The sequence below is a fragment of the Pristis pectinata genome, chromosome 3, assembly GCF_009764475.1.
Source record: "Pristis pectinata isolate sPriPec2 chromosome 3, sPriPec2.1.pri, whole genome shotgun sequence".
Classification (NCBI taxonomy): domain Eukaryota; kingdom Metazoa; phylum Chordata; class Chondrichthyes; order Rhinopristiformes; family Pristidae; genus Pristis; species Pristis pectinata.
Genome location: NC_067407.1, coordinates 31,397,090 through 31,420,203, shown reverse-complemented (window position 1 = coordinate 31,420,203; position 23,114 = coordinate 31,397,090). Strand labels below are relative to the sequence as shown.

The following is a 23,114-nucleotide window of genomic DNA, read 5'->3' as shown; positions in this document are numbered from 1 at the left end:
CATCCGATTCTCTCCAAGTAGACAAAGTTTTATGGAGCCCGTTTAGCAACTAAGGGGTGAAGGAGCAAATAATTTAGTTTTTTAAAAATAATGTTAATAAAGACGCATTAAAATGTTGGTGTCACCGTAAATATATAGATTAGTAGGTGTGTAAACCCAGCCTCTTTTTAAAAAAAAGCTGCCTATCCAGGATAAAATCTGGGTCTCCTCCCCTCAGCCCAGCTCTTTTCCCAATGAGCAGGCAGCGCTGACGTAGTGCTCGGTTTGTTATCATTCCCCGAAGATGGCGTCGATCATGGAAGGGCCGCTCAGCAAGTGGACCAACGTTATGAAAGGATGGCAGTACCGCTGGTTCGTGCTCGACTACAACGCTGGCCTACTCTCTTACTACACGGTGAGCGGATTCGAGGTGATTTAATGGCCCTCGCCGGGGGGTGGGGGGGGCTGGGTGGAAGCCCTGGCTGGCTTGGTGTTCGGCGAGGTTTTCACCCCCACCCGCTTGCTACACGGCAGACAACATTCCTGCATCACACAAACTTGATGGCGAGGCGAGAAAGGGCCCGGCCCCTCGTGGGATGCAACCGGGGTGCGTGTGTGACGGAGCAATTGTCCAATCGCATTCCTAGTTCGTCAAGACGGCCCGTCAACTAAATTGGGCCAGCCAATGAACATGTAGTAAGTGGGCGGGACTTCCAGTTAAAGGGTTAGGCTGGTAGGTGAGGGTAGGTTATGTGGTTTTATGAAAATGGAGGGGGGCCTATTAGGTGGTGGCTCTGTGGGGAAAAAAAAGTAGGATTTCCCCCCCCAACTGGTGTGCAAAGTGCTCCGCAGAGTATGGTAAATCCACACCATCAGTTGGGGAAGTGACAGGTACACTCTACAAAAGAATGACCCACAATTTAATGATATTATCTACTGTCCATTGAAGAGTGTTCGTTTATTATCCTGACCCAATGTTTATACTAAGATGTTTGCTAAGCCCTGTTTCCTTTGTGTATAAACGCATGGTATATTCATCGAATTCTGCTTCATTTACATCCACAATCAAAAAAAGTTTGATAAATATTTATAAAAGCACAATTTTTTATAATTTTGCGTTATATATGTGAACGTTTAGCTCATTTGCAAACAAAATGTCATTACATGCGAACCAGGATTGGAAAAAAAAACTCCTAAACAAACCTGTAAAATTCACAGCATTCTGAAATGTTAAAAAAGGATCTTAGAAATGAGGAAATGTTCTCACGGTATTGCTGCTGTCCTTGTGTAAAACACAGTCACGTTAGTGGATTGTTAAAAGACAAAAAGCCTTACTGGCCTTATTTAAAATTACTCCACTTTACTCTTCCTCTTTGGTGTTGATTAAAATGACATGTTGATTCTTGTTCTCCAGATGGTGCAAAGTGAATTTGGCACTGAAATGAGATATTTCTTTACTTAGAGGGTGGTGAATCTTTGGAATTCTCTATCCTTTGGTTGTGGAGATTCAGTCATTGCTAATATTTGAAGCTGAGATTGCTAGATTTCTGGATATTAAAGAAATCAAGTTATAAGAGGTAGAAGATCAGCTTTGATCTAGTTGAAAGGTGGAGTTGGCTTGAGAGACTGAAGGGGCTACTCCTGCTCCAGTTTCTTGTTTCTCCTCTCTGTAAGAAGTTTCGATTATTTTGACCTTCATAATAGATAAGTAATCACAGTTTATCAGGACAGCTGCACTTTACCTTTACTCCTTGAAATCTTTTGCTGACAATTATTCCATGTTGTGGAGAAACCATCTATTTGGTGTTCATTTAATTTCACGTTTATGTGTATATAAATATTTTTGAAATCTTCAGACCATTGAGCAATTATGACGACTGTTAATGACAGTGAGTATTATTTTGCATGGTTAGGCACTGCCCTACCTTTAATTTTGTATGAGATGTCCTAACTGGATCTATAGTAAATAATGAAGCAATTGTACTTCAGATTAAAAGTAATTCTATTTGTTAGAGGCTGGTTCCCTCAAAACATTGAAGTAATTAGATAAGCATTTGAAATAGAATGGCAAAGAGGCTATAAACTGAGTTCTGGAAAATGTGATTTGTCTAGATAGGTACTTGATGACCAGCATGGACACGGTGAAATGAACGACTTGTTTCCATGCTGTATGATTTTATTCGTCCTCTAGACCTTGACCTATTCATGTGGATGATTGTATTGGGTGAAGAATAGGATTTAAAAAAAATAACCCCCACCACCACATCTCTCTCTGTGTATATAGTAATAAAGGCTAGATCAGTACCAGTTGGTTCTGTTTCCTTCCTCCTGAAATGTATGAATCAAAATTTCCAGTGTTTCCATGTAACTTTCATCAAATATCTGCTCTAATTATACTAGATCTTCAGTGTGCCCCTTACTCTGATCTTCATGTATTGTTCATAGAACCATCTACAGTGTTTCAGTTGTGCTTGAAACAGTCTTTACAGAATCGGTGGTTACAGCAAGGAAGGATACCATTTGGCTTGCTGAATCCATACCAGTGATGCACAAGATAAATCTATTTAGTTCCTCTCATTGTAGCCTTGTGAATTATTTTCTTTCCACTACTTATCTTTTTGAATAGTGCAGTTGAACCTGCCTCCACTATTATTCCTGGCATTATATACCAGACCTAAACTACTTTCTCTGTTTATAGATAAAAATCTTCTTCCTCATTACTTGAATGGCCAATCCCTTCTTTGGGGCAACTGACTCCACAGCTAAGGAAAATATCATCCCCACATCAACTCTGTCAAGCGACCTGTAAGAATTTTGTATGTTTCAATGGGATCATCTCTCATTTTTCCAAAGAGTACAGGCCTGGTCTGCTTAATCTCTCCTCCTTGTGACAACCGTGGAAAGCCTGGGATCAATCTGGCAAACCTTAAAAGCACTCCTATTACATATATTCTTTCCTGTGGAGGAACACCAGACCTGGATACAATACTCCTGATGTGGTGTCATCAGGGTATTAAACAATTGGAGCTAGCCATCTGTATTGTTGTATTCAAATCCTCTTACAATAAAGGTGGACAGACTGTTGCATAGTATGCATAATAGGGGAATTTTTTGCATAGTAGGGGAATTAAGGGTTATGGGGGGGCGGTAGGTGGAACTGAGCCCACGGCTAGATCAGCCATGATCTTATTGAATGGTGGAGCAGGCTTGACAGGCCAGATGGCCTACTCCTGCTCTCATTTCTTATGTTCTTATGTTTACCTTCCTAATTGCTTGTATACCAGTATTTTAACTTTCAGTGATATGTGTGGAAGGACATCTAGGTCCCTTCAAACTCCAGCAGCTTTCAATCTCTTGTCACTTATATACTCACTGGTTTTATATATTCACTGATTTTCTGTTTTTCTGACCAAAATGAATGACCATACTTTTTTCTCCAGCAATATTCCATTTGCTATGTCCTCACTCATTAACTTAACCCATCAATTTTTCCTGAAGTCTTTCTGCAACCTCACCAGATTTGCACTAAGCCTTGTATCATCAACAAACTTGCCCCACTCATTGAAGTCTATGATATAATTTGTGAATCTAGGTACACCAGCACTCTATCCTATGGCACCTCACTTGTCATGGCTTCCCAGCTTGAAAGTATCAGGAAGAAATGGGCATTTTTTAAAATTCACCAATCCTTAATCTCTGCCTCAACATTACCCCAAGACTGTATGCTCTAATTTTATTCAGTACCTTATGTGATAGTTTACCAAAGGCTTGTGAAGTCCAATTACCCCACATCATCTGGTTCACTCTTAACTACTCTGCTACTTAAACCTGAAATGTTAAGCATGATTTCCCTTTTGGGGCTCCATGTCGACTCTGCCCACTTGTATGGTTTTCTCTCCACTGTATTAAACCTTTCTTCATAATAGATTACAGCATTTTGAATACTACTGATATTATCATCAAGCTAGTTTATTTTTCTTTCACTGTTTTGAATAATATGGCCACATTTATCGGAGCAGAACTAAATTTATTGCTCATTAATTATTTGGTAATCTGAAAAATAATTGGAGAACACATCTCTGCTGTAAAATTGGTTAAAGGATTAACGATGATATAAATTAACAAAATAGTTATGAGTTTGTTAATTTGAGGAAAATTTTTTTTAGACTTCATATAATCCAGCCATTTCCTTTTGGAGTAACTGTCCATAAATATGTGTATTTTCTAAAACTAATATTTTCCATATTTTAAATCATAATTCAAAGAATTATCAACAAAATGATCTTGTCACATATAAATTATCTCAGTGAACAGGATTGGAACTGCATGGTGGCACAGCTAGTGGGGTTGTTGCCTCAGTGCCAGAAACCTCGGTTCAATTCCGACTTCCGGGTGCTCTCTTTGTGGAGCTGGCACATTGTTCCTTTGACTCAGTGGATTTTCTCTGGCATCCCAAAGACTTGCCAATTGTTAGGTTAATTGGCCACTGTATATTGTCATAGTCATGTAACATGGAAGTGGGCCCTTTAGCCGAATTGGTCCATGCTGACCAAGATTCCCATCTAAGATAGTCCCATTTACTTGCATTTGGTCCATATCCCTCTTAAACCTTTCCTGTCTATGTACAGCCACTTCCTCTGGCAGCTCATTTCATGTACTGACCACTGTCAGGGTGAAAATGTTGCCCCTGAGATTCCTATTAAATCTCTCTCCTCACCTTAAACATGTCCTTTAGGCCTTGATTTTCCCCAACCCTGGGGAAAAAGACTGCACATTCATCCTATCTATGCCCCCTTATAATTTTATACACCTCTATAAGATCACTCCTCATTCTCCTATATTCCAATGAATAAAAAGTCCTAACCTGCTCAACCTCTCTCCATACCTCAGTCCCTTGAGTCCCAGCAACATCCTTGTAAATCTCTTCTGTACTCTTTTCAGCTTAATGGCATCTTCCCTATAGCAGGGTGACCAAAACGGAACACAATATTCCAAATGCAGCCTCACCAATGTCTTGTACAACTGCAGCATAACATCCCAACTTCTATACTCAATGCCCTGATTGATGAAGACCAGTGTGCCAAAAGCCGCCTTCGCCACCCTGTCTACCTGCAACATCACTTTTAGGGAACCATGTACTTGTACTCCTAGGTACTTGTGTTCTACAACACTCCCCAGGGCTCTACCATTCACTGTGAAAGTCCTACCTTCATTTGTCTTCCCAAGCATGTAGGCGATTATTAGAATCTGAGGGAAATTGAAAGGAATGTGGAGAGAATAAAAATGAGTTTAACGTAGGATGAATGTAAATGGGTAGTTGATGGTTGGTGCGGACTTAGTGATTTAAAGGTCCCATTTCTATGTTGTATTTTTCTTTCTCTCTTGAGACCAGGATTAAAAATACTACAATCTAGATTGGGGGGGGGGGGGGGGGGGGCAGGGGTGGTTGTTTGTACCTTCAATATGTTTTGTTGATTCAACTTTTTTGTTGATCATTTTACAACATAATTATCTGAATTTATCAAAAACATGTAGCCTCTAGTCTCTTTTGGAGAACAAAATAGATTGAAAATACACAAGAGGGAGTTGCTAAAACATTTGTTTAGCAACTTAACAAAAATTGTAATTTCCATTAATATCAGAAAGTGGTTTTGTTAAGACTTGACTGTCCATGGAAGTTATTTTTCTAATATGATCAAATTTGCACAGAGAAATGTCATTTTCAGTAAATCTTCCTGTGGCTTGTTTGGACTTCAGTTGTGAGGCATTCGGTTGAACAATTTTGTAACAGATGAGGATTCTAAGAGTGGAGTGTAATCCATTATTTGTTCTCTGAAAGTCAACCTTATATGGTTGTCATTAGTAATTTATTTGTAATAATTTTGTTTTGGTGCTGATAATTTGTTTTTGGTGGCATGATTATGATCTTTCAAGCCTGACATGTCTTATTATTGCCTGTATAATGAATTATTTGGGCTTTGAACCTGCTGAACTTTCTACATTATTATGGAGTTATGCCATACGTTATAACAACTAATCAACAGTCAGCCATAAATCTTTAAGCTTTGTTGTTTTAAAATTTTGCACATCACTGTGTAGCTAAACATTATTAGCACAAGTGACCAAATTTGTATTGCTATTGTAATTCTTGATATCAAATAATTCAAATTTATCATAAACCTAAGGAAAGTTAAATTAAATACATACACATCAAATTTACTTATTCAGGAACTAACCTTTAAAATAATCATTTGCAGTTTTTCCATTTTTTTTGTCTCTTAATATTTATCTGTAACTGCATTGTGGATTCCATCACTATAGAAGCACAGTGGATGTGGTCTTCACTGTTTGACACCAGAAGAAACCCAGAATACTGATCAACCATGATGAATGCCTTTTTTCGTCTTACAAAAGCCTTTAACTCTCTCAACCAAGATGGACCATGGAGCATGCTTCTCAAATTTTGATGCCTTCAGAAATTTGTTTCTGTCCTGTATCTGCTATATGACATTATGCAAGCTGTGGTCTTAACCAATGGATCCACAACAGACTCTGTGTCAGTGTAGACTGGGATCAAGCAAGACCACTCATCATCTTAACATTTCTCTTGTTCTTTCAGCAGAACTGTATCTGTCCTCTAACAAGCTTGTCACTGGTTTGGAGCTGATTTACAAATTAAGTGGGAGATGGTTCAACCTGCATAGTCTCCACTTCAGAGCCAAGGACATTATAATCTCAGTTGTTGAGCTGTAGTTTGCAGACAGCAATTGTCTAATTGGATCTTTGGAGGCTGAGCTCAAGTCACATTGACTTGCTCACCGGAGTGTATGAGACATCCACAAAACAAGTTTTCTGCCAATCTGTTTATGCAGCTCCTGACCATAACAATCCACAATAAACTCCCAGAAAGTGCAAACCACATCCTGTGCCTTGGGAGGGGTGCGGAGGTTAGCACATCGAGGTATTGCCTTGTAAAGGCGTTCATTAAGGATGAAATTCACATTTTCTTTCAGTCTGTCACCTTGGGCTTTGAGTGATAATTGAAGGTATGACCTCAAACTAAGCATAAAGCTAATGGCTTGCTGTGTGACAGCAAATCCTGTTCTATACACTTCTGAATGTAGATTGCCTACAGTAGACACCTCCAAGTACTGGACAGAGAGCACCAATGTTGTGTCCACATGATCCTACAAATCCAGGATAAGCAAATCCATGTCAACATCCACTCCCAGACCAACATTCCCAGCATCAGGATTTCAGTTGTGCTGTTGGCTTGGATTGGTAGGCCAAATGTACCCATCACTATACCCCCAAAATGGTTACTCTATGCTGAGCTTTATTGTCCACCTGGTAACTTGTTGCCAAGAAGAAACAATTCAAGAATGTTGTCAAAGTTTCACTGAGAAAGGTGTAATGTGCCCATCAAGTTGTACAGATCCTTGGCCCGTGACAACTCAAAATGGAAGAATATTTGGAATGACTGATAAAGGCATAGCATAAGTGATGGAAGGAGTGTGTCATCTCCCAAACTATCCACTTGTCTATACCTTTTTTTATTTCCTCTAAAAATTGCTGTCGTGGGTCCCAAATTGCCCTTGTCAGCCACGTCAGAGCCCACAGAAATGGAGGAAGTCCTGTTTCCATTTGACACTAAAGAGGCTGCTTAAGAAGCAGAAAGGTGGCATTTGAATTGAATAGGTCAAAGAAAACTAGGGGACATGCAACTTCCAGAAGCATAGATCTAGATTTGAGATGAAGAAGAATTTCTTTCTGGTGAGTCATCAACAATGGATGAAACAAGTTTTTGTTTGTAACTTGGAGTTGGTGCAAAGCTACTGCAAATTTTGAAAGGGAATTGAACAATATTCTGGCTGTGGGCTGCATAACAGTTGAGAAATATGTAAAAAGGATATTGAACAATGTGTCCTGTGGTCATTGTAGTCTGTTGGTCATGTTTTTGTAGCTTTTGGGATGGGAGAGGAAATCCTGTGAATTGAGTGAAGCAGCCTTTATTTTTATTGTAGCTGCATATGGCTATTGAAGGATGACAGGTGTTCTGATCACGGTGCACATTTGCACTATGACTTTTGTAATATATTTGGTGAACAAACTGATCACAAGTTTCATTTTTGTTACAATACGTTTCATTTTTGTTTTGCTGTATTGAATGGTGGAGCAAGCTCAAGGGACTGAAAGACTTACTCCTATTATCTATGTTCCTATGGTTTCAAGTGACAAAATAAAACGTTAGCCTGATTATTTTTCTGTAATTTACTTTTTATTTCAATTTTTTCCTCTTTTACTGCTCTATTCTCTTGCCGCCTTTGGCTAACCTTATCTGCTGTAAATGTTTGGTAATTGTTTTCCTTCCTGACTTCATTTTCTGTTGCTGCCTGCTAATGAGGTTGTTGTAAGATTATGCTACAGCAAGATTAGTTGGATGCAGATATGCTTGGAAAATGTGCAATGTTGCATATTTCCTGAGAATATAAACAATAAAGTGGAATTCCATAGAGATTTTAAAATAGAAAGTATGCTCATTCTGAACAGGTCAGTAACCAGATGTCCGAGATTCAAAATAGTTGTTGTTTGATCTAACAAAAAAATCTGAGGAGATTTTTTCTTAACTTATTGGAATCCAACTTCCTTCAGAGGTAGAAGCTGATTCTATAGATAATTTTTGAAGGGTTCTTAAGGATAAGCTGTTTGAAGGATGTTTTTAATAAACAGTGGGCAACTGCTTCCAAAGAATCAACATGGGAATAATGGACTGTGTGTCCTCCTCCTATAGAATAATTTTCCTTAATGCATGTATAACCATTGCAGAAACCTGCTCAATGCTTACAAGACTGAGGGAATGTGGAATATTTTAGAAATATTCTGTAAAAGAAGGAAAGGCCAGAGATGGGGATTTTGATGCTTTTCATGCCTGTTATTTTGAGACCTAACTACTTAAACTTGTTGGTACCCTGCATAAACTCAAGTTCATCCAAAACTCTGCAGTCCAACTTTTATCAAGTTCATCAACCTTGTACCTTTAGCATTTCTTTTTGCACTACTTTAGATTGCACTACTATCTTTGCACCATTCTGTCGTATTTTTACCATTGTTTTATTCTCGTCGCTATATTTATTGCTGTATTTGTTATTACCATGTATATTGTTTCCTCTGTGAGCTTTGAGCAAGCAAGGAATTTCATTGCACCCTGGTGTATATTACGATGAACTAATCTGAATCTGAGCTACTTTGATTTGCAGTTAATCAAAGCCTGTTCTTGTTATTTTACTCAGTTTCAAATCTCTTTGTTTTTGCCTCTCCTCTGCTCTGGTTCTACAGCCCTTTATGATATATTTTCCAGTTCTGACCCTTGTTTTAGTTTCTGTTGATGTACAAAATATCCCAAGGCACTTACGAGGAAGATTAAAAAATAAAATTGATGTCCAGCTGCATAAGGAGATAATGGAGGAGGAATCAACAGAAATGGTGTGAAATTGGTCAGTTTTAAGGGCCATCTTGTGGGGGGGGGGGTGGTGGGGGAGGAGAGAGAAGTACAGTAGTAATGAAGCAGTTGGGCTTGGATAAGGAATTGTGGAATTTAGCACATCAATGGCTGAATATGTAGCCTTAATCAATGAAATTTCCTTATGAATTTGAATCTGATTAAAAGGCCATGGTTAGATGAGTGAACATCTTACGGAACGTTATGGAGGTAGGGGAGATTAGTGCAGGTCATTGGGGTAGTAGGGTGAATGAGACTTGGTATAATTAAGCCATTTGATTGGTGGTGAACTTTATAGGATATCTTTATTAGTCACATGTATATCAAAACACACAGTGAAATGCATCTTTTGTGTAGAGTGTTCTAGGGGCAGCCTGCAAGTGTCACCATGCTTCTGGCACCAACATAGCATGCCCACAACTTCCTAACCCATATGTCTTTGGAATGTGGGAGGAAACTGGAGCACCCAGAGGAAACCCATGCAGACGTGGAGAACGTACAAACTCCTTACAGACAGCGGCTGGAATTGAACCTGGGTCACTGGCGCTGTAGTGCCTTCAGAAGTTGTGAAACATTTTCCAGTGTTTCAGTTGACATGCAAAGGCTTTTGTGAGGTTGAAAAGCCCACGCATTGTAGTTCATGCTTCTCTTTGCTGATGATAAAAGAAATGGATGCTGGTACAGTTGTATTGCCCTTTGCAATGCAGTTTTGAGTTGTTGCAACTGGTGCTAAGATGCTTGCATGACAGATTTATAACATATTTTGCTACATATTTATAGCAAAATTGTGATCATCCATGTAAAACAAACGTACTGTAAGAAATGGCAAAACATTGATAGTATACTTGTATGGAAGCTGAAGAATTTTTTTACAATATGACACAATTTCTCAATATCGTTAGATTATTCAACTATTGTTAAAGCTGTGATAACATTTAAAGAATGTTCTCATAGCATCTTTCAAAGAATCTTATGTTCCCAGAAGATTTAAGATGCATGGGATCCACAGTTACTTGCCCATTTGGATTCAGAATTGGATTGCCCATAGAAGACAGAGGGTAGTGGTTGATGGGTCTTATTCTGGCTGAAGGTCGGTGACTGTTGGTGTTCTGCAGGGATCCATACTGGGACCTCTGCTGTTTGTGATAGGTATCTAAATGACTTGGATGAAAACGTGGATGGGTGGGTTAGTAGGTTTGCTGATGACACAAAGATTGGTGGCATTGTAGATAGTGTGGAAGTTTGCCAAACGATACAGTGGGATTTAGATCAGTTGTAGATATTTGCAGTGAAATGGCAGATGGAGTTTAATCTGGCCAAGTGCGAGGTGTTGCACTTTGGGAGATCAAATGTAAAGGGACAGTACATATTTATTGGCAGGACCCTTAACAGTGTTGATGTACAGGGGGATCTTGGGGTCCAAGTCCATAGCTCCATGAAAGTGGCTGCTTAAGTTGATGGGGTGGTGAAGAAAGCATGTGGCATGCTTGCTTTTATTAGTCAAGGCACTGAGTTCAAGAGTCAGGAAGTTATGCTGCAACTATGTAAAACTTTGCTTAAGCCGCATCTGGAGTATTGCATTCATTTCTGGTTGTTCCATTGTAGGGAGATGTGGAGGCTATGGAGAGGGTTCAGAAGAGTTTTAAGAGGATGCTGCATGTGCCATAAGGAGAGTGTGGACAAACTAGGGTTGTTTTCTCTGGAGCAGCAGAGGCTGAGTGGAGACCTGATAGAAGTTTATGCCTCTCATACTTTTATAGACAGCTGGTATCTTTTTCCTTGTGTCCCACCTGACCACCACTGTCACTAGAGGGCATGCATTTAAAGTGAGAGGGGAAAGGTTCAAAGGAGATGTGCGGGGCAAGTTTTTTTTTTGCACAGAGTGGTGGGTGCTTGGAATGCACTCCAGGGTGGTGTGGTGGAGGAGGCAGATATAATAGAACATAACTGTTTTAAGAAGCTCTTAGATAGGCACATGAATATGCAGTGAATGGAGGGATATGAACTATGTGCAGACAGAAGGGACTAGGTATCATTATCTCAATTAGTTTGGCACAACAGCATGGGCTGAAGGGCCTATTTCCTGTGCTGTACTGTTCTATGTTCTTTGTAAAGCTGCCTTTTAATAAGAGTAACGTTCCCACCAATTTATGGGATCCCGTGGCCCACTGTTGCTCAAGATGGAGTGGAGCATTTGGGAACCTCAGTCCCACATTGAGCATATGTGTACTCTCAATGTAAATGGCAGAAGGAGTGCATCACCTCAAACCACCTACCCACTTGCCCCATCAAACACCACCTGACTCACCTGTGGTAGAGTCTGTGGGTCTTTCCTTGGTCTTGTTTGATGACTCAGAACCCTCAAAGTAGAGTGGAAGCAAATCATTCTCAATCTTCAGGCACTTCCAGTGGAGGAGAGAAGATGATAGATCTTTAGGGTTTCAGCCTCGATGAGCCCAATTTTGGTCTCCTTGCCTGAAACAAAAGGAAACTGTTGTGGAGTGCAATGAAAATTCACCAAGCTGAATCTATTTTAGGTCAGTTATAGATGAAGAGATGGTGTAGGCTAGGCCTGTATTCTGTGGAGTTCAGAAGAATGAGATGTGATCTCATCGAAACAGGTAAAATTCCAAAGGGACTTGCTGGTGTTGATACAAGGTGGATGTTTCCTTTGGCTGAGGAGTCTGGAACTAGTAGCCAGTCTCAAATTGAGGTACAAGACACTTGAGAAAAAATTCTTGACTCGGAATGGTGAATCTTTGGAATTGTTTATCCAGGAGAAATGTGGAGACTTGGTCATTGATTACATTCAAAATTCTATTAGATAGATTTTTGGATATTAATGCAATCGAGGGACATGAAAATAGGACAGGTTTGAAACAGAAGATTGGCCATGATCTTGTTGAGCAGACTCGGTGGGCTGAATGGCCTATTCCTGCTGCTGTTTGTTTTCCTATTACTTGTACATACTTTTCTCCATATTTTCTTGCAATGTAGCAGGAGACCATTTGTTTTATTGGAATCCATGTTGGCTCTCAGATTATTCCCTTCCTCATTTCCCTGTAACTTGTTCTTTCTTGTGTGCCCATTAACTCACCCAATTCTCCTGCCACCTATCCACACTGGGGCCATTTACTGAGGTTGGACATGTGGTAATTTTGTTTTGTTGAAATTTTTTTTTGTGTGGAAGATTGCTAGAAAATTTGAGTACAATGCATGCAGATGGCTATAATGCTGAATTCATATCTTTATAGAAGAAAGTTGCAATGGGGCCTCAGAATTTTAGAAACATTTGGGACGGTCTCCTATTTGGCAGAATGTTAGGGCATCAGGATTTGAGAGAAGGAAGATGTGGAGAGAAATATGGAAGCAGACTGTACCTGTGGAGTAATTTTATGGGAGTTGGGAACCTGAAATGCCTATTGAACATCTAAAACGACAGCATTCCCTTCATCAACCTCTTTTGCCGCATCAAAAAAAATCTCATTTGAGGTTATCAAACACATTGTCTAGCTGAGAGGTTCTTTGTTGCCTCACTTGTCAAGTGGAAGTATTAGAAATGAAAACAAACAGTTCACAAGACAAGGGAGCAGAAGTAGGCCATTCGGCCCATCGAGTCTGCTCCAAAGAAAAGGGGAAAAAGGAAAAAAGAAATGAGAAATTGGGGGGGGGGGGGCAGGGTGGAGTCTGCTCCATGAGCAAAAAAAAGTATTCTAACCCCAATTTCTGGCCTTATCCCCATATCCCTTGATACCTTGACTAATAAGATATCTATCTATCTCCTCAAATGCCTCCAGTTATCTAGCCTCCAGTGCTGTACATGGCAAAGAATTTCATAAATTCACTACCCTCTGGCTAAAGAAATTTCTCCTCATCTCTGTTTTAAACCGGTACCCTCTAATTCTAAGATTGTGCCCTCCGGTCCAGCTACACAGGTATTGTCTGTAAACATGCAGAAGAGAAAACAATAAGACCAATGTGCAGGAAAAATTTGTATGCATAACCTGATGCTCTGAACAGCAACTCCTAATCCTGCTTTTATGACAACTAAATACATTTTAATTTGCTTTTTAATATAGATATAGTAAATCCCTCCATTAAAGTACCAGATAGAGAAATATTTTGCAGGTGTATAATGTATCCTTGTGCTCATGACTTCAAAAACCAATAATTGCTAGTTAAACTGGTAGTAAGAATTTAAAATATTGTGATTTTCATTTGTAGTCCTTGTTTTCATTTTTGTTTCTGCTTTTACATCATTAGCTATTGTATCTGTATGCTTATGATTTATTCATTCATTGATTAAATAATCATTTTTGAGCCATTAGGTTCCAGATGTGACTTTCTTGACCCATGCATATTTGTTTTCTTGTGTTATGAGACATCAAGTTTGGCATCTTGGAATCTTGTGTTTTTTTGCAAGGCCTTCATTGTTTACTTCAGGCTCCCTATTTCGTATCCAAATTAAAGACTGGGTTTGTCTTTTTGATAGTACATCTAGCTAATGGGAAATGTGCAAATGAAACAGTTATTTTTCTTCCCTTGTTATCAGAAAGGTGGTGCTATTTTTAATTGATTTCAAATATTGTGAATTTGATCTGTTCTATTTGTTGTTGTATATTATAATCAAGTCCACATTACATTTTTTTTCCAGTCCAAGGACAAGATGATGCGAGGTTCCCGAAGAGGCTGTGTTAGACTGAGGGTGAGTATAACAAATTCCACTGTTGGTACATCCTTGGAATCTGATTGCTAATGTATCAAAGGACTTTGCAATATCAACTCCTTGGATTTTGGCTGGATATCTGTCACAGTTTTTCGGCAATTTCTCCCCCATCATTCTTCATATTGCCTTTTGATTTCATCTTGTCTGTGAGATTCTGGTTCCTCCCAATTGTTGGCCAACTGATTTGTCTTCCTGGCTCCAGTGAAAGCCAATGCTATATGTTTTCTCCCTTTTCGTGAACTCCTTTCTAACCTCTGTGCCTTTTCAGGTTACTTCTGTTGAATCTTTCTATCTGAAGCACTTGAACTTGTTGTGGCTTTTCAGACCTGTGTCCATCTTCCCTTTAAACTCCATGATTGAATTTCTTCAATGTGATTTCCATCCCAGTCTCAGCACCGAAATGGACCTAACTGAAGTCAGAAAATGCAGTTCCAAAAGAAAATATTATCTTTCCCTTTCCTCCTCAATTTGGGCAGTTAAACACACAAATACTTTTCCATAGTTGTCCTGCTTTTGGAAACAATGCCTTCATTTGACTTGTGTGTCCTACTTAAAGTGAGCATTCTCAGCAATTACTCCTCTTTCTGTACTGCATCATTGCCACTGAATCTTTCGCTTGTCCGTCATTTGTTCCTTGGTGACTTCATCCACGAACATAGCCAGTTTTGACAGGGAACCGATAGACAGCTGTACCTCTAGTCTTGTCTATTTCAGCTGCTCGACTGCAAAAGGAGCATGAGAAATGGGGCTCCAGTGAGTTTAAAGGGGGTGCGGATATTGGCACCCAGTGAGCCAGATGCCGATTGCCAATTCTGAACAATTGGGCAGTGGATTATTAGAGTTTTACTTTATTTGTTTCTTTCCATTTATACAGTTGAATAAGTTTACAGCAACTATCAATTAATTGCTTTCTTTATTATCCACTTCAAACACAACATCACATTTGTCATTTCGTCCTTCCGATACAAACCTCTCGTGTAGCTTGAGTTGTAGGTGCCCAGTTGCTTTTGTTATGCCATATCTTGAATCTATGGCCACTCTTTTTCATCTCTCCATGCATCCTGATTTAACCATATCTTTTTTTCTTTCATACTACTTCGTGGTATACAGGCAATGTTTGCAAGGCCAGCGCCTATTGTCTTTGAAGATGTTGGTGAGATGCCTTGAACTTATATTGACTGTGTGGTTGAGAAACTACCTTTGTATTTCTAGCTAGAAAGTTTCAGTATTTAGGCACAGCAGTGATGAATGAACAGTGATATATCTCCATGCCAAAAGGGTGTGTCAAGAGAACTTGTAGTTGGTGGTGTTTCTGTAAGCAGGTTGCCCTTGTCCTTTTGAGTGGTTGAAGTGACAGGTGTGAGCAGTGCTCTTGAAGAAGACATGGGAAAATTTGTGCAATGCATTTTGTGGTCATTGTATACCATTAGTGAAGAGAGTGAATATTTAGGGTGGATGTTTGTGCTGGTTACTTTGTATTGGATGGGTATCATGCTCTTTGTATATTGTTGGAGTTGAAGTCATCCTGGCAAATCCAGACTGTTTCATTGTACCATGTGAATAGTGGAAAGGCTGTAATGAATTAAGGGATGATTCCTTTCATAGGATAACCAACTGCTGACTTATCTCAGTAGCTAAATACTGTGGCTACATTATTTAAGTTTCTAGTCAATTGTACACTCAGATATTGATGGTGGGGATCTCTGTTTGATGGTAATGACATTGAATTTCAAAAAGGGATGGCTAAATTTTTCCTTTTTGGAATTGGTCCTTTCCTAATACTGGTGTGTCATGAATGTTACTTGCAAATTATTAGCTCATACATGAATGATGTCTAGATCTAGTTGCTTCATTACTGAGGAGTGGGGAATGGAATTAATCATTGTGCAAACATCTCCAACATCCAAATAGATGAAAGTTTTGGCCACACTGGAACTGTTTGGCAAGTCACGCAGCTAGTTCTGGAGGATAAGCTTGGACAGAAGTGGAGATGAGTAACTTGCTTGGCAATTCTTGCTGAAGTTGATTCCAAAGCTTCAATCTTTGGAACTCTTCTAGGCACCACCACTTTTGAGTACAAGGTTGTTCTTGAATGTCTTCCTCCCATTTAGGTGTTTAATCATACACCACTTTTCAGTTGGTTTTGGCAGAACTGCGTAGCTCTGGCCTATTTGCTGTGGGATTGACTAGACCTACCTGTTCTCTGCTTCAATGCCAATCTTTCCATTCTTGCTGAAGGGAACTGATCTTGGGTGTTCTCTTGGTGCTAATGGACCTGCTGCTTTATAGTGATAGCTTCTAATTGTATTGGTAATTCCTACATTTCAAATACAAAGTAGTATAATGAGTCGACATATACAGTGGTGTTGTAGTTTCTTGTAAGTATAATAGTCTAGCAGAAATTCATATTTTGAATTTATTTGCAAATGTAAATGAACTGTGCACTTTAAAAATAAAAAAACTTAATTTTGTCAGCCCTAAAATTGGCAAAGCTATGCCTTTTCCATCCTATTATTGAGCACATGAACAACTGTATTACTAGTGTATCCATTATTCTCGATGTATGAACTGTCAATGGGAGATTTTAGATCTGAGTTTGACAAGTGAGCTATAAGATTTGCAGCATTTGTAGTATTTGGGATGAAATGTAAACGCAAAGGGCTGAAAATGCTGCAAATACTGGAGGGTAACTTTTAAGGTGGTGGTGTTCCCATGCTTTTGCTGCCCTTGTCCTTCTAGCTGGTAAAGGTTGTGGGTTTGGAAGGTGCTGTCTAAGGATCCTTGGCAAGTTGCTGCAATGCATCCTGTAGACAATACAAACTGCTGCTACTGTTGTCAATGATGGGGTGAATGAATGGTTGTGGATGGAATACCTATCAAGCGGTCTGCTGTGTCCTGTATGGCAGTGGTTTTCAACCTTTTTCATGCTGCGACCCCCCAGAACATGTCCTTGTGAGATGGTGGACCCCCAAAGCCCACAAAATCAAACAATCGATAATTCATGCATACAACACTTAAATTACTGCACATAGGCCCTATTGAAATAGTGACTATTTCAATCACCGATAATTACCAGCGGTGTCTTTCAGTGTTCAGTTCAGTTCAGTGTGAAGGTTGTGCCTATTTTGCACTGCAGAGTTTGTCCAAATGTGGTGGTATATGTGACAAACATACGCGTATGTCATCCTCAATATTCAATCTTGATCTGTATTTGGTTTTCATGGCAGTGACTGCAGAAAATACTATTTCGCACAAGTGGTTGCAAATGGTAACAGAACATTGACGGCTTTGCCGGACAGCAGTGGATACTCCTGGGAACATGATATCCAGAACAACAACGGTGACATTCGGTTGAACTGCAAGCGCAAAGTCCTGTCAGATGACAGTTCAGCCAATTCTTCTTGTTCACGTCCAGTTAAATCAGTAAGCATGCATACAAACTGATTTCGAATCCAATCAAACATGCTTGTGTCATCGTCGCGGAAATAATGTGACAGCTGTGGAATATGGTTCAAAATGGTGTTCACAATGGCCTCTGTCTTAGTCTCGTTCACTTTCAGAAAGTCAGTCAACAATGGAAGCATATCATAGACGCCTTGCTCGCATCTTCCCTTCCAGATATGGAGTTTTTTCTGGAAGGCATTGATTTTGTCATGCGTTTTCAGAACATTTGAGCCAGGTCCTTGCAATGATAGATTTAAGCTGTTGAAAATATCTGCAAGGTAAGCTAATCTGGCAATCCACGTCTCATCTGTCAAGAACTGTGCCAATGATCCATTATGCTCATTTACAAAAATGAGCTGTTCATCTCACAATTCATATACACACTGCACAACGCGGCCTCGTGACAGCCATCTGACTTCTGTATGTAGCGACAAATGCTTATGCTCGGCTTCCATTTCACGGCATATGTTTTCAAACAAACAATGATTGAGCGGCCTGGCTTTGATAAAGTTAACAATTTTAATGCACGTGGAGGACACATCCGCAAGATTTTCATCCATATCCTTTGCAGCCAAAGCCTCACGGTGAATCATGCAGTGGGTTGCTGCTACATGTGGAGCTACTTCTTTCACTCGTGTGACTAGACCCGACTTCTGTCCCGTCATTGCGGCAGCACCATCCATGCCTACTCCAATGCACCGTGTCCACGGCAATGCCGATTGTACAAAAAAAGTGTCAAGCACACGGAAAAGTTCTTCACTGGTTGTACGCCCTGGGAACGCCTTGCAAAACAAAGTCTTCCAAAGCCTCTCTTTCCCAGCAATATTGAACATAAACCAACAACTGCGCAGCACTGGCAACATCAGTACTTTCATCGAGCTGAATCGCAAATCTGACTTGCTGAGGACATGCTATCAGCTGGCTCTGTATACCTTCGCTATATCGCCAATTCTTCTGCTTACTGTGTTATCAGATAGTGGAATGGCTTTCAGTTTTTGACTGGATTCTTTTCCCAGTACAACTTCGCACATATCTACTGCTGCAGGCAGTATAAGCTCTTCTCCAATTGTGTGAGGCTTTCTGGAAGGTGCTATTCGTAATGCTACCAAATGTGATGTGCGAAGAACCTTCTCATTTACAGTGGCGCAGGCTGTCATTTTGCCTTTTTGCTGCTCAAAATATTCCTTTGGCTTACTGGCAATATCTGGATGCACTGTTGTTAAATGGCGCTTCAATTTCGCTGGTTTCATTGCATCGTTGGACAGTGTTTGCAAATACACAACACAGAGGTTGGTCTGCATTTGTTCCCACTGCGATGAAGCCATATGAAATGTATTCTGGATCGTACTTGCGTTGTTTTCTCTTTCAGTCACCCTTATCCCCTTCGTCATCAGAATCTTCCAGTTTCTGGTCAGCTTTTCTCTTCAGAAATTTCTCCATACTCAGCAATACACGCTGGACAATTTAATTACTATTACTGATAAAATTATCAAAACTAATCTAAAATTTACACGCTTGCACACTTTTTTTGTTTAACAGTGATGTCACTGTGGTGTAAATGCACAGTAAGTAAGCAATATTAAGGCACACCAACAACGTCACTCAGTCTCACTGACACTACAGTGCACAACAGAATAGTAGTGAGTAGTGAACAGTACTGACTACTCTGACTACACAAATCGAATATTAAGTGGCAGTTTACCAGAAGGGAACACCGTCTAAGTCTCTAAGATTGTCGCCTATAACAGATAGAATAGATATGGCCGATTTTCTGATTAGTGGAAAACTGGAGCAAGCAAGTAAGCTACGTCTTTGTAACAGGTCACTTTTCCATTTTTCTTTTCTTGGCTTGCTCGCGGACCCCCGGCAACCCGCTGCAGACCCCCAGGGGTCCGCAGACCACATGTTGAAAACCTCTGCTGTATGGCGTTGAGCTTCTTGAGTGTTGTTGAAGTTGCACATTCAAGCAAGTGGAGAGTATTGCATTACACTCTTGACTTGAGCCTTGTAGATGGTGGACAGGCTTTTTGGAGTTGGGAGGTGAGTTACTAGCTGCAAGATTTCTAGCCTTTGACCTGTTCTTGTAGCCACATTGTGTACATGGTTACTCCAGTTCAGTTTCTGGTCAATGGTAACCCCCAGGATATTGATAGTGGGGCATTCAGTGATGGTAATGCTATGAATGTCTGGAGTGACAGCTGGATTTTCTCTGGTTGGATATTATCATTGCCTAGCACTTATGTGGCACACGTTACTTGCCACCTATTGTCCAGTCCTGTATATTGTCCAGGTCATCCTGACTGCTTCATTCTTTGAGGAGTTGCGAAATGGTGCTGAACATTGTAGTTATCAGTGGCCATCCCTGCTTCTGCCTTGCGATTGAAGGAAGATCATTGATGAAGCTGCTGAAGATGGACCGTGACTCACCTGAAACAGCTCTCATCTTCCTTGGTTATTGCCTGATCTGCTGCCTTTTTATTTCAGATTTCGATTAATTGTGGTATTTTATTGTATTCAAATTGTCTCAGTTATTGACATGATTCATGAACTCTTCTGCTTACAAATGCTACGTGACTTGCTGGGGTGTTTCCAACATTTTCCCTTTTTTGAGTCACGGTGATTGCAGTATGTCAAACTTCCACAAGGTGGCAGGGCAGGAGAGTTTTTTTTGACTTGTGGTCTGAAACATTGAATTACTGGGGGTTGTCTGTTCAGTCCTTTGTTTACTTTATTCAAAATTTTTTTTAAAAAATCACAGCATTAGATGAAATAGTGCATTTATATTGTTGGTCTTTATTCCACACCCTCATCTGACTTTGAAACAGTTATTAGTTTTGTATTTTGTTATAGTATTTAGTAGTAATTAGCAATAGATTTTTAAAACATATTCAAGATGTATGTCAATTGTGCGAGTGGCATTTGTTTTAAATCTTGCTTTAAAGCAATAAAAGGGTACATTGTGTTTAGAGCTTGAACATTTGGGGGAATTTTATTAAATTAGTACAAACACTGTTAAGTTTTAGCTGTTGGAAGCGGTGAGTTAGTGACTCTGCATGTAGAGTCAGTTATACAGCACAGAAGCAGGCCCTTTGGCCCGACTCCTCCATGCCAACCAAGATGTTTATCCAAGCTGGTCAAATTTTGCCTGCATTTGGCCTGTATCCCTTTTCTATCCATGTACCTGTCTAAATAGAGACACAAACGACTGCAGATGCTGGAATCTGGAGCAACAAACCATCTGCTGGAGGAACTCAGCAGGTTGGGCAGAATCTGTGCGGGGAAAGGAATTGTTGATGTTTCTGGTCAAAACCCTGCATCAGGACTGACAGCGGAGATAGCCAGTAGAAAGAGGAGAGGGGAATGCTGTACAGGAGCCAGAGGTGATTGGTGGACTGAGGAGGGGTGAAGGATGATGGAGAGGTTGCGCCAGGAAGGGGTGAAGTTGGGAGACAAAGGCAGGTGGATGATGGATGGAGGTAAAAGGTGGGGGGGGGGGGGGAAGAAAAGGAAGTAGATGGTTGGGGGGAGGGGAGGTGAAGGTGGGGACAGCTACTAGAGCATGATAAACAACACAAAGACTACCAATGCTGGAATCTGATGAGTATGGGAGATGATAATAGGAACCATTAGGGGAGAGGTGAATGGCAGATGGAACCAGAACAAGATGGGGAAAGAGGGTGGTGGGGAAGCCTGTGGGTGAATTATGTGTAGTGGGTGAATGGAACCGGTGGGGGGGGGGGGGGTGGTGGATGTCAAAAGGGACAAAAATGGAAGGACCCATTTTTCCTTCATGAATCTCCTCAGTCCCTGCAAATCAAAGGTGTAGCCATGGGCCCTGGCTGCACCTGTCTTTTCGTTGGCTACGTGGAACAGTCCCTATTCCAAACCTTCTCCGATACTTCTCCCCAATTTATCCTCCGTTACATCAATGGTGCTGCTTCCTACACCCATACAGAACTCGTCAATTTTATCACCTTCTTCAATAACTTCCTGCCTGTTCTCAAATTTATGTAGAGCATTTCTGACACTTTTCTCCCTTTTCTAGACCTCTGTCTCCATTCTCAGGAGCCAAACCATCCACTAACATTTACTATAAACCCACCGACTCCTACAGCCACCTAGATTGCAACTCTTTCCATCCTGTCTCTTGTAAGGATGCCATCCCTTTCTCTAGTTTCTCCATCTCTGCTGCATCTGCTCTTAAGATGAGGACTTCCATTCCAGGACATCTGAAATATCCTTTTTTTTTTGGGAAATGTGGTCTCCTGTCTACTGTGGTTAATGGAGCCTTCTCTTGCATCTCGTTTGTTTCTTGAACTTCTGCTCTCATCCCACCTCCCTCCAGACAGAACAGAGGTAGAGTTGCCTTAGTCCTTGCCTTTCACCCTACTAGCCTCTGCAGCCAGCATATCATTTTTCATCCTTTTTGTCAGCTGCAATGAGATCCAACCATTAGCCACATTCTACTCCCCACCCCTTTTCACCTTCTACAGGACCACTCCCTCTGTGGCTCCCAGGTCAGCTCATCCTCCCCATCCACCCCTCCCTGGCCCCTGGTACTTTCCCCTGCAACTGCAGGAGGTGCAACACTTGTTCTTGCATGTCCTTCACCACAAATCGCTCTTCCAGCTGGGGCAAAGATTCATCTGCATCCCCTCCAACTTCATCTACAATATTCAGTGGTCCCTTTGTGGCCTCCTACGTCAGTGAGACCAAGCACAGACTGGGTCACCGTTTTGCAGAGCACCTATGGTCTGTGCACAGTGGCCATCCTGAGCTCCCAGTTGCATGTGATTTCAATTCTCCTTCCCATTCCCACACAGGCCTGTCCATCCTCTAACTTCTCCACTGCCAGGTGAGGCCCAATGCAAGCTAGAGGAACCCAATGGCACAAATGTTGAGTTTTCCAATTTTGGGTAACCCTCTCCTCCGGTCTTTTTTTTTCTCCCCACCTCTGACCCCTTCCCTTCCATTTCTTTTCTGTTCTTTCTTCCCTTCCTCTTCCAATCCTCTCATTTTTGTCCCCCTCCTGTTTCCACCCACCCACTACACACACCGTTCGCCCACAAGCTTCTCTCCCCCATCTGGTTATGGTTTCATTTGCTCTTCACCTCCTTTATCAGATTCCAGCACTGGTAACCTTTTGTGTTCCTGATTATCATCCAGCAGCTGTCTCCATTTTCACCCTCCCCCCTCTTCCCCTCCCACTTTAGTTCATCTGCCTCTCATTTGTTTTCTCTCTACCTGCATCCTTCATCTACCTGGCTTAACCTGCCTGTCACCCTTCATTCCTCCTTAGTCCACCAATCACTTTGAGCTTCTATCTCACCACTCCCCCTCTCCTCCTTATACTGGCCAGCTCCCCTCTCCACTCTGTCCTGAAACAATGATAGCTCCTCCCAGCTCTCCTCACCCCCCTCCCCCCACCCCAGATGCTGCTTAACCCACTGAGTTTCTCCAGCAGAT

The 23,114-nt window shown here is 40.8% G+C and overlaps 1 protein-coding gene across 5 annotated transcripts in view; it reads left to right on the top strand.

The window, feature by feature from the left end:
• The first annotated feature begins 221 nt into the window (after positions 1-221).
• osbpl9 (oxysterol binding protein-like 9) overlaps positions 222-23,114 on the top strand; it is a 127,248-nt gene continuing 104,355 nt past the window's right edge. For 2 of the 5 annotated variants that reach the window (XM_052013142.1, XM_052013139.1), the window contains exons 1-2: positions 250-394; positions 14,133-14,183. In XM_052013142.1, coding sequence (XP_051869102.1) covers positions 284-394; positions 14,133-14,183 — 162 coding nt within the window. In that variant the 5' untranslated portion in view covers positions 250-283. Of the gene's footprint in view, positions 410-14,132; positions 14,184-23,114 lie in introns of all 5 variants that reach the window. The other 3 variants (XM_052013140.1, XM_052013138.1, XM_052013141.1) reach the window with 2 other exon arrangements.